Raw genomic sequence first — 13,173 nt, 5'->3', positions numbered from 1 at the left:
AACTAGTTTAATATATACATGGCAGATTTTAAAGTAGTAAGTACAGAACCGAATGTTAAAAAATTGCAATATGCAGACGACATTTATCTGTATGTATCTTGTCCAACTATGGATAGATGTATTTCATCGATGAGCAATGCTATCGAGGAGAGCAGAAGATGGTTATTGGACAATAACCTGAATTTATCACAGGATAAGTTTTCTGCAGCTATCTTTACCAGACACAGAAAAGAACATACTAGGAGACAAATAAGGATAGGATGTCAGGAGATACAAATAAAAGAAAATATTAAAGTTCTGGGCATCAATTTGGATAAGAAAATGAATTTTAAAAAGCATGTAGATGATATATTAAGCAAATGTGAAAAAGGATTAAATGTTCTCAGAAAAATAACAAGCATGAAATGGGGGGCTCACCCAGAAACTTGTCTCAATATATATAGAAGCTTAATAAGATCACAAATAGATTGTGGTGGTACTTTATATATGGAGCACTCTCAACGAATATCCAAAAAAGTTGGACAGGATTCAATACTCGGCGATAAGAACATGTTTGGGGGCATTTCGATCAACTCCAACGAATGCATTAATAGCTGAAGCAGGTGAACCTCCACTAAGCATTAGAAAGCAGATCCTATCAAATAGATTCTTAATAAAAAAATATAATGGAGCATGTGATGATATACCTAAACAATTAGAAGTATTAGCAAGGCTACATTTTACCAAATATATTGGAGAAATAGACCAATCCCACCCTTGATAAATAGTTTTTATGAGCTGAAACCATACGAAGAGGATGTAATAATGAATAAAAAGTTGCCAATTTATCATCTTACGAATGAATACACATCAACAAAATATTGCATAGTAATGGATATGGATTTAACTCACTTGACACATCTGAATGATACCGCAAAAAATAAAGAATTTCAAAATAATGTGGCTAGAAGATGGCCAGGATATGTACACATTTACACAGACGGATCTAAAGCAGGGTACAGTTGTGGTTGCGCTATATTTGTGCCATATCACAATTTTAGTAAGAGAATTAAGCTACCAAATTATGCGTCTAATTACACAGCAGAAATGGTGGCTATATACTGTGCTGTAAATTATGCGTGGGAGAAAAACATCACGAAAACAATTATATTTAGTGACAGCAAAGCATGTACGAGTATATCAGCGATAGCGAACCCAAATAGAAGATCGAATAACATGATAATAGAAATTATAAATAAAATGAATGCAATTAATAATGGCATAAATTCTTTAATATTGACGTGGATCAGGGGACATTCAGGTATCACAGGAAATGAGATTGCTGATACTCTTGCAAAAGAAGCTGGTCAAATTGGAGTACAATGTGAAAAAATACCTGCGTTGGAGCTGAAAAATTTAATCAAAGAGCGGAGCATAGATGTGTGGCAAAAAGACTTCTCAACGTCAACAAAAAGCAAGGGTATAATTTATGCCCTGTCAAAAGAAAAGGTATCTCAAACAACCTGGTTCAAAAATGATACAAGCAGTAGGAAATTCGTATCAACAATTACAAGATTAAGGCTGGGGCATACAATGTGCAAGATTCATCTCTGGAGGTTGGGAATAATCCAAGATTATATATGCCAATGTGGTGACGAACCGGAGACAATAGATCATATGTTCTGGGAATGCAGAATGTATGAGAATCCAAGAAGAAATATGTATCAGAAACTGCAAAAAAAAAATATTATATTTCCAGTAAACACACAAGTATTAATATCTAGTAATAATGTAGATTTATATAAAATTGTATATAGTTTTATAGATAATAGTAAAATTACTGTATAAATACACAATAATGTAAAATTATAACTGGCGTAATGATCGCAAGATCCACAGCCATGTAAAATAAATAAAAAAAAAAAAAAAAAAAAAAAACGAGTTACATAACATTGACTCATCATCAGAAAACTACCAAAGATTTCTTAAACAATTCACGCACGAAATTTCTGAATTTGAAAGAACTCGTAAGTATCGATTTGAAAAAGTTGAACCAATTCTACAAAAATGTTACTTGAAACTCACAGAATCAACAGAAAAAATGATAGATAAAACTATAAAGTTGCTTCAATTTATTAGCGACCAAAAAAATTTATTCAGCCAACTTCAGAAATTTGAACAAGAAAACCTTAAAAAATTATTTTTAAATCATCCTGAATACGACATCAAATACACAAACGAATTTATTAAAAGTTTAGATGAAACGTTTGATAATCTCAAAAATTTTTATGAAATATTTTATTTTGATTATGAATTTGATTTAGAAAATATAAATATGAAAATTATTGGTGATAATTTTAAACAATCGCGTGTCAAAGAAAAGTTAATGCAAATTAGAAATTTTAATGCTAGCGAATTAGTTCAAGTTTTTGAGGCAACTGATAGATTCTTTGGTTATTCTTATTCTCGAAATTTGGTATCAAGAGATTTTGTTAGGTCAAGAAAAGAAATCTATGAAATTTTGCGTGGTGTTTTAAGAAAAATTATGGCAGATATAAATGGGATTCAAAATAAGTTGAAACCAAGGAACAGTAAATTGATAAGATTTTGGACTAAGATGGAATTTATATAAATTTAATTTTAATAAAAGTTATTAAATAATTGTATAGCTAGATAAAAATAAAAGGTGTATTATTTTGCCAAATAACCATAAATTTACTTTATTAATCTGATAATTTATTTTTTATGCTTAGAGAATTATGTTTATATTTTAATACAACTTATCTAAAAAAATGATTTTTTATTTTCTATCAAATTTTTGACTTGTAATTTTTAACTCTAATTGATATGTTAACTTTTTTCTCTTAAAATTTATTAAAATAACCTTTCTCTTGTTTTCTTAAACAGATGTTCGCATATTTTCAAACCAAAAAAGTTAATAAATTATAAGATTTTAAACTCATGTAGTTTTTAAATATAGCTATAAATTTCTATCAGATAAATCGAAGGTTTTAAAAAAATTATCATGAATTGGTGCAGCTTTTTGATAATTCTTACTAAATTTTGTAAAATTAAAAATTTTCCTAGAATAATATTAAATATTAACTTATTTTAAACATAATCGTTAGTTGGTTTAATCAGTGTAAAATTAACGTATTTTTATTAAAATTCTAATTTATACCTTCTTTTCTCGTTGCTTAAACATAAATAATTAGCATTTGGGTAAATACAAAATAGGATAGCTTGATTATTAATTTAGTTCCTAATTCTAGTTTAATAAAAATTTTTAAATATCAATATGAAAGACTCAATAAAAAATAATTTGAATGAAAATAATAAGACGAAATTTTTATGAATTTATTTATTTATAACATCTTTTTAAATAGTTGCAAAGAGAACATGTCAATTTTTAATGAAAATCAAATAATCTGGACATGATTTTGATAAATATTTTTTATTGTTGTTGTCTTGTAATGCATATCTTCACTTAATTTTTGGTGTTAATGATAAATATTACAAGTTTTTAAAGAAAGTTGTTTTTTTTCTTATCAAAATTTATTTAAGTTTTTTATCTTTTTTTATTTTAATAATTAGTTCAAGACTTTTTAGTGATTTAATTAAATTATTGTCTGATTTTAAACATAAGGACATATCATTTAAATGTACAGCTTTGATTTAAAAGATATTAAAATTCAAAAAATATTTTATGAAAACATAGTTCTTATTTTTTAGAAACAAAGAAATCTATTAAGCTGACAGGTTAATTTATAATATCAATTTAAAAAATATTTTTCTCATAAGATTTACAACAAGAATGTTAATTTGTAGATCTATTTTCTTTGTTAGCTAGAAATGTAGATCATGTTAAATAAGTTAATATTTTTAAAAGGTATTTTAAAGATTTAATTTTATAGAGGCAAAAACAAAATTAATTTAAATCTTTAAAAATTTATAACTAGCTGTAAGTGGAATTCTGTCTTGAGGCAATTATGGCATCGTGCCTTAAGGCAAATTGCTGGAACTTCCCGTACCGTAACGAAATGTTCGTGGAATACTGAATGTTTTCAAATAGATTATTCTAAATATTGTAACATTGTCAATATTTATAAGAATTATATAAACTGTATTGCAGAGTTGAAATTATTTGTAAAGTATATTAGAACTATAGTCAGAATTAAAAATGAAATCTGAAATATTTTCGATATAAAAAACTAAAAAAAAAAAAAAAAAAAAAAAAAAAAAAAAAAAAAATGGAACAAAATTTTTTTTTTCCAAAATCAATTATTTTGTTAAGACAAGCAGAAAGTTCTTTGAATCAATTGAATCGGACGCTTAGTTCTCTCAAAAACTGCCATTTTTTGTACATTTAGCTCTGTATCTCCGAAATGGCTGGGCCTGCCTTTGCGAAAAACTAATAACTCCTTCTCCCAATCATTACTAATTGAATGTTTTTTAGATCATTCAAATCGGATGCTCCGTTCACTCAAAAACTCGATTTCTATTTTCTGCACTCTTTGCTCCGTATTTCCGAAACGGCTGGACCTGCCTTCGCCAAAAACTAATCAGCTCTTTTCCCTATCAATAGGAATCGAATGTTTTTTAAACCATTCAAATCGGTTGATCCGTACGCCCGAAAACGTGGACGAAAATTTGTATCCATACATACATACACACACACACACACACACACACACACACACATCCATTTTTTCTGAAGTATGCCAAAACGTTCAGAAACCTTCAAAACGTCGAGAAATGTAAAAATTTTCAATTCCGATTTTCGGCCCATTACAATAACTTACCCTACGGGAAGTTAATAAATTTTTTATGTTCCTATTTTTTTTTGACACTACTAAATTAGAATTACACAAATAAAAAAATAATCATTTAATATTTTTAATAATGTTTTAATAATTATAAAATAATTAATTGGAAAAATAAAATAAAAAATAGCTAAATATAGCCCGAAGTTAAATAATGAAATCAAATATAACTAAAATTTAAGAACATATTTGTAAATGTTTTGATAAAATTTAAAGAAAGTCATATAAATATAAACATTTTAAGTAAAACTCTTATGAGAAAATAAGCATTTCTTATTTAAATAAGTATAATTCTGGCCTTCTTCTCAGGGGGTTGGGGAAGGGCAAAATAATACTTTTAGTTTTTTATTATTTATTTTTTGTAAATCGTCAAAACATATATTTACATAGCACTAAATTTTATAATTAATTGAAGATTTTATTTAAATGGATTTTTATTTATTAAATTTTAGCTGATCAATCATTTCAAAGAAATGTCATTTTTTAAATTGTTACTGCTTTTTGATTTTTATAGCGTTTTTTCAGGGAAAATTCCTACAAAGATAAGGTATTCTTTTTTTTGACTTCAGCTCTTTCACAATAATCCTTTTTAAGGTGTGATCATACATTTTCAATCTGATTTGTATGGTAACCATCGTCATTAACAAACCCTTTTGAGTGGTTTACAACAATATGTTCGGATCCGAATTTTTTTATCGCGGATGGATAGGATGAATAACCGTCAGTTATTAAAATACTATTTTTGTTTATTTTTCAGAAAATACATCGATTATTGTTTCAATTTTTTTTATAGTATTAGCTTCACAAAGAAATTTTGTGGATTATAACTTTCAAAGCCACCAATAATCCACTGAACATTCTTTTTATTGTCTAAAGTACTTGATGGATTGGTTATAATTAATCAATTACATATGGCTGTTTCGTCAATCTGAATCTTAACATCTTCGCCACCAATTTTTTTTGTTTTAATTATATGTTGTTAATTAATATATCTTTTAATTTAATGTAGGTCGGCTCGGTAATTTCGGTCAAAGTTATAGCCTGGAAATTCGCTAGATCTAAAACAAAAGCGTATATGGGTCTTAAAATTTTATAACAAGGGGTTCTTATATTTTCGAATTTAGAATTATTTTCAGAGACCGCTTATTTTGCATTTATAATTTTTACACTTAAAAACTAACTCATCTGTTGAAAGAATATCATTTTCAAGACACATGTCTGTTTTGCATGATAGGCAAGTGTTTCATCCTTGAAAAGCTGATGGCTCATCATAAATTCAATAGCAGCAGTGTTATCGGTAGACATTTTGCAATGAGAATTTAAGTCATTTGTTTCTATTCCTATTCCTTTGAAATTAATATTGTTAAAATATCAGTAAAATAAAAATTTATAAATAAAAAATTAATAAAAAGTATTTAAAAACTATTAATTTTACTCAATTTAAATGATATATTTTTACAATATCTAATTATAAGATATCATTTAAAGTGAGTAAATTTTGTAATTGAGAGCTATACTATCATTAAAATATAATTAATAAATCTAATATTAAAGGTTGTAAAAATGATATATAAAATCAAATAGATATTAACATTTATTCAATTAATTTAACGTGTCAATATATTTTTTTAAATTAAAAATATTTTATTTAATTTTATAAAAAATAATATTAAATAAATAAAAATATTTTCTCTAAATAATATAATTTATCATTCCTTGTTAAATTATTTAAGATTTTTTTTTAATAATTAATTAAATATTTACATTTTTATTAGATTTTACTTAAATTTATAGATATTTTATTAAATACACTTACAATTCAGTAAATAAATTAATTATTTTTTTTTTAACAATAAAATATTTTAAATAATAATAATCATAATTTAAATTTAAATATAATGTTGAAGAAAAAGCATTGATACTTAAAAAAATAATAAATTTTAAATAAAAAATATTATTTTATATAAAAATTAATTTATTTTTCATAAAAATAAGTTAAATTTTTTTAAAGACAATATTTTTTGTGAAATTGTTTGAGAAATTGTTTGAGAAAATAAATTATAGATTTATATATTTTGTTTTATAAATTTATTAAATTAAATATTTTTTTATTAAAAAAATTTTAAACAATTTTTTAAAAATGAATTTAATTTTAAAAATCAAATTTTAAAAATAATTTCTTGTTCTAATTATTACTTAACTAAAATAAAACAACTTTTATATTGTTTTAGAAATTATAATAATTTACTAAATTAGAAAAAAGTAATAATTTTATTTTTTTAAAAAATGTTATTATTTTAAATGAGTAGATTAGACCATCTATTCGAGAAAAAACATTATAACACCAAACCAAGTATTTAAATAAAAATAAATTTAAAATTTCTAAAAAAATCAAAGTTGCTCTGAATCCAACAATATCATCATTTTTTCATACTTTTGCTGTAAAAAAACCAAATCTACACCAAGATTATGATAATAAAAAGTTTAATATTAGTTTAATAAAATAGAATTAAAAGTAAATAGTATTATTTGATTATATCAAGGTAATCAGATAGTTACATTGCAAGATTTAAAAAAGAGAGAATCTGTTTTTAATGAGTTTAAACAAATTTTTATTTTAAAGAAGATATTTAAAGAGAAGAAATATGAATAAAAAAAACGCATTACAACTTAATTAACAATTTTAATTAAATTAAACCTCAATAAAGCAGAGTAAGATAGAATCATATTGGAATAAGCAATGTATTTAATTTAAATTAAAAAAAAATACTTTTCGACTAAATTTACAAAATCATTAAAATTATTTACTTGATTAAAAATTAAAATCTTTTTAACAATAAACTAAGAATAAGTAGGTAATTATCTATCAGTGAAGGATCATTGCCATGTTTGAATTTTTCTAAAAAATTTATAGTAAAAAAAATTTATAGTAAAGTAAAATTTATAAACCTTTTTTCTATTCTTAAATTCAAATGTGGTAGAATGAAAGAATTTTACGTAATTAATCAATCAAATAACACTTATTAAGTATTTTTAGTCAACTTTTGAAATGATTTCTCTAATAAATTGTTTAGTTTTATTTCTAATAAATCAAAATTAGTTATGCTTGTTTCTATTTCAACTAATTTTGTAAAAATTATAAATTATGTTAAAACATTACTATTGTTAGGATTAGATAAGTTGTTTTAAGTGCTAAAATGTAAGATTTAAGATTAAAAGTTATGAAGTTTCTTTGTATAAGAACATCAGTATTTAGAAAAGTATACAATTAATAAAATTTTTTGATTATATTTTAAAAAAGAAGGAGGTTTAATAAATTATGTCATTTCTACTTTATTGTTCTTTTATATATATAAAAGGTTATTTAATATACTGATGATTAAAGGAAGTTGAGTTTTTGAAGTAATATTTTATAATTTTTTTTATTTTTTCTTCTAAGAATGTAATTTTAAAAACTAATTTATTTTTAGGCGATTCTATAAAAATAGAACAATTTTAAAAATAAAAGCTTATTTTAAAAATTAGAATCAATTCTTATAAAAAATATTATTAAAAGAATACCTTTAGTAATTATTTTTTTATAGCAATATAGATATAAAAATATTATTTATATCCCATGTTAAGTTTATTAGCATTTGCCTATGATACTTTTTTTAAACCCAGAGAAAAATGTTGAAGATTGATAAGTAGAGAAATAGATACAATGATTGCAGAATATGATTCAAAAACTTGTAGAGTAAAATTAGAACGAAGCGCTTTTTTCTTGGGTCATTGTGTTTATAGCTCTAAAGATACAAGAATGAATTTAATAACTGAAGAAGTAAACAAACTATCTTTTCGCTAACGACTATTAATAAAAAAAACAATGTCAATACGTTTTAAGAATAGTTAAAAAAATTAACCCTATGTTTAGATGGTTACTAGCAGTTGTCAGCACTTGGTTTAGCCCTTCACAAAAGAAATGTGCTTCAATAAGCGAAGATGTAAATACGATGGTAGCTAAATATGATTTAAAATGGGATAGGTTAAAATTGGAGAGAAGTGCTTTTTTGAGACCCGAGAATGAATTTATTAAGTGATGAGGTCGATAAACATTTTCTAGTTCTTGAAGATAGAGGAAATTTATGTAAAAATGTAATTCAAACAGTTTTAATTCAGTGTAACGAACTTATCAAAAGAGATGATGATGAAAAATTAGCTAATGAGATCAAAGAAATAGTAGAGTGTTTGGATAAGATACTTATTTTAGACAGCTGCGATGATGATTTGGATTATGAATATTTATTTAAAGACGATATGAAAAATCAAGAAGAAATATTTTGTTTGGCTTGTAATGAACAGTTACATGAAGCTAAACAGTGTCCATTATATATATACATGTGCAATTTCCATATTTTGATGATCTATTGCCACCAAAACTTTGCAGTGAATTGATTCAAAAAGCTTGTTTTTGCAAAATTATGAGAAAATTGTTTCCGTTTAATTATAAAAATTTTGAAGATTTTAAGTCTGAGATGACATGCGAACAACTTAGAATTTTTGCAAACAGAGGAGAAGATGTTATAACAAAACAACCAAGTACTATATATAGAAAAGAAGCAACTAGAGCCCCTAAGCCTACAGAGAATGCAACGTGTTCTGAACCTGGTCAAACAGAAGAAGCCTTTCCTAGAAGATAACGATAAACAAGCAGAATGTATTAAAACTAAATTAAATTCTGAAGAATGTTCGTTTAATTTAATAAATGATAAAATGACAAAATAAAATAAGATATCAGATTTAGATACAAATTTAAACGAGGAAAAAACTGAATCTGATTTTGTACCTGATTCTAAAAGCAAACCTCATTCAGAAGAAAATGATAGAAAGTTTGATTTAAATCCAAATTTACAAAGAAATAGGAAACAAGAAGAGATTAATATTTTCGATGAAAAATCTGTACAACAAATGAAAAATTTAGAAAGCGTAAAGAAAAAAGAACAACCAGAAAATGACGATTTAATCAAACCAATCGCTGATTTACAAATAGATAAAGGTATTGACTTTGAACCAAAAGATTGTCTCTTAACGAAACCGAACATGTTACAACCCTTACAAATAAAAGGGGAAGAATTTCAAGGAGCTTATGGATGGGATAAATGCTATTGTATGATAATTGAAGAAACAGAAGATGAAGAAACAGAGGAGTACGAAACAGAAGAGGAAGAAACAGAAATAGTGTGTTATACGAGTAGTGTTGTTGGAAATTATTATTATGACATATATAATAATACACTGCCCACTATTTACGAAGAATCAGGTGAAGAAAATGAATCACAGCCAGAGGAGGAAATCAATTCATCAGATAGTGTAAATGATTCAATTAATTGGCAACAAAAACCAACCCCTCTCCCAGGAGTCAAAAGTAAATTTGATTCTCATGAAAATGAAGAGTTTCCGGTACATGATTAGAAAAAAGAATATGCAAACAAAGATCAACAAATTACAAACACGTCAGCTAATACTAAAGGGTTGCATATGGCTCAGATTGAAAAAATTACAATAATTCCAGAAACTGCTGTGGAATATAGTGTAGAATATAAGAAGATAGAAAGAAAGTCTATAAAAGTACAACAAGAAGGGAAAGTCCTTGTAGCAGATGAGGTTTTAACAGACATTAGAGAATCTAATGAAATAAAAAGAGTGATTTTTGATAATAATAAAGAAGCGTTTTACGATGAAAGAAAAAGAAAAGAGGAGGAAGAACTTTTAGAATTCGAAAGGCTGGAGAAAAAGAAAAAGAATTACAAAAAGAAAGGGCGAAAAAGCAACATTTTTAGAGTTACTTGAAAAAGATAGTGGTGTATCATTGAATGATAGTAGAAATAAAGAAAAGTGTCATAAAGAGAATATAAGTAAAGAAGATGGATATTAACCACAATAATTCTGATACTGATAAAACTAAACAAAAAATATCCGAAAAAGGTATTATAAGTGTAGAATCTAATTCTAATTTAAATAATTTTAGTCAAGAGAAAGGAATATACTATTCTAAGAATCTTAGGTATTTTCAAATTTTTTATTATTTTTTCTTATTAATTTTATGATTTTTGAGATATGTTTTAATAAAAATTTTCAAAAAAACAAAAGAAATCGTCATTAATGTTTTTATTTACAAAATTATAATTTTGTATCGTTTCAGCTTGAAATTTTTGCTTCATTTGATATTATCAGAATCAATATATTATATAATCATAGTTTTATGAATTAAAAATCAATATTTTATATTTTAGATTGTCTTGATACGATAAAATTAAATAAACTTTGTAAAGATTTTTCATGAGAATCCGACTCTAATCAATTAAAATTTTGGTTATAAAAGAATTCGATTGTTATTAAAAACTATTTTTCTTTTTAGATGAATGTCGTTAGGAATCTTCGTTATAAAAGTAATTACCAAAAATTTAGTTTTCTTGTTAACTTCCCCTAGGGTAAGTTATTGTAATGGGCCGAAAATCGGAATTGAAAATTTTTACATTTCTCGACGTTTTGAAGGTTTCTGAACGTTTTGGCATACCTCAGAAAAAATGGATGTGTGTGTGTGTGTGTGTGTGTGTGTGTATGTATGTATGGATACAAATTTCCAGTCACGTTTTAGGGCGCACGGATCAACCGATTTGAATGGTTCAAAAAACATTCGATTCCTATTGATAGGGAAAAGAGCTGATTAGATTCTGGCAAAGGCAGGTCCAGCCGTTTCGGAGATACGGAGCAAAGAGTGCAGAAAATAGAAATCGAATTTTTGAAAGAACGGAGTATCCGATTTGAATGATCTAAAAAACATTCAATTAGTAATGATTGGGAGAAGTGTTTATCAGTTTTTGGCAAAGGCATGCCCAGCCATTTCGAAGATACGGAGCTAAATATGTAAAAAATGGCAGTTTTTGAGAGAACTAAGCGTCCGATTTAAATGATTCAAAGAACTTTCTGCTTGTCTTAACAAAATAATTGATTTTAAATTTTTTTTTTTTTTTTTTTTTTTCTTTTTTTTTTTTTAGTTTTTTGTATATCGAACATATTTCAGATTTTATTCTATTATTTTATATTAGACAATGATACAATATTTATAATAATCTATTTGAAAACATTCAGTATTCAACGGGAAGTTCCAGCAATTTGCCTTAAGGCACGATGCCATAATAGCCTCAAGACAGAATTCCACTTACAGCTAGTTTTACTTTTACATTACATATGAAGTAATTATAAGTATAAGTATTTTACTCATTTTCATATTTATTTTAAACGTCATGCAACATGGGTTTCGTTGAAGTTTGATCTTTGAACTCCCCGAAGAAAATTGTAAGCTACTGTCACACTTGGAATATTCGAATAATTTGAATATTTTTCAGAATGAAACATGTTATTCATAAATCATTTGTGATAGTTGCGCCTTAAGTTGGTGTCTTCGAAAATGGAGACAATGTTATCGCCGAGTTTTGATCATACAAAATGTGGAACGTGTGATAAATTTATAATTATTATAATAAAAGTTAAATACTAATTTACATATGCATGTATGGATACTATACATTTACGGTAATGTCTATATGTGGTTATTTACTGCTTATAATTTGATATTTCTGAAATAAAAGCCGTCGAGTTTCGGCAGCCGTAGTGAGCACATCGTTCAAAATATTTATTTAATAGTATAATTTTGATAGTAGTGAATAGAAGAAATTATAACGGGTTATTATGGATACCGAGCCACCTGACCCGGGTGGCGGTGAGTCACAATCGTTATCAGATGTTGATATAAATACAAGTAGTGAAAGTGAATTGGAGTGGGATAATAATACATATTATGTCACAGAAGGTGACAAAATTCATTGGGTAAATGATACTACTAATATTAGAGATAAATCGGGAATAATTAATAGGAAAGATGGTGAAACATATAGAATTTATAATGAAAATAATGTAATGACTGGTAATAATTCAATAAATGACAGATCGGAAAGTACAAATAAAAAGTTAAAAGCAGATGTAATTGAAGAGGCAAATGCAAATCAAACTAGTGATAATAATTCAGTAGTAAATGAAAACAATGAAAACAATAATAATTGGTATAATATGTGTGTAAAGGACATGGAAACTATTAAAGAAATGAAATTTTATCAAGAAACGGATGAAGGCCCATTCATAGTGCATGCTGAGAGTAAAGATAAAAATATTGGAAGATTTCACCCAATGGCAGTAGGAAGAATCTTTCATAAACATTTAATAAATTTGAGTAAAGATATAGAAGAAATCAGATCAATCGGTAAAAATAAAATAAATATAGTATTGAAAAATTATAAGAGTGCAAATAGAATAATAAGAGAAAATTTATTAG

The 13,173-nt window shown here is 25.6% G+C and overlaps 1 protein-coding gene across 1 annotated transcript; it reads left to right on the top strand.

Annotated features, from left to right (window-relative positions):
* The first annotated feature begins 18 nt into the window (after nucleotides 1-18).
* LOC113380703 lies at nucleotides 19-597 on the top strand. Its single transcript, XM_026619841.1, has one exon. It carries the CDS (start codon nucleotides 19-21, stop codon nucleotides 595-597), a length of 579 nt encoding a protein of 192 aa, XP_026475626.1.
* Nucleotides 598-13,173: the final 12,576 nt, after the last annotated feature.

Source organism: Ctenocephalides felis, unplaced genomic scaffold (genome assembly GCF_003426905.1).
Source record: "Ctenocephalides felis isolate EL2017-DRISC unplaced genomic scaffold, ASM342690v1 CF-g0.4_SCAFFOLD_02321, whole genome shotgun sequence".
Taxonomy (NCBI): Eukaryota; Metazoa; Arthropoda; class Insecta; order Siphonaptera; family Pulicidae; genus Ctenocephalides; species Ctenocephalides felis.
The sequence above is the reverse complement of the archived record's forward strand: the minus strand, read 5'-3'. Positions and strand labels throughout refer to the sequence as shown.

Coding starts and splice junctions, on each gene's coding strand:
- LOC113380703 (XM_026619841.1), top strand. CDS start 19: ATGGCAGATTTTAAAGTAGTAAGTACAGAACCGAATGTTAAAAAATTG.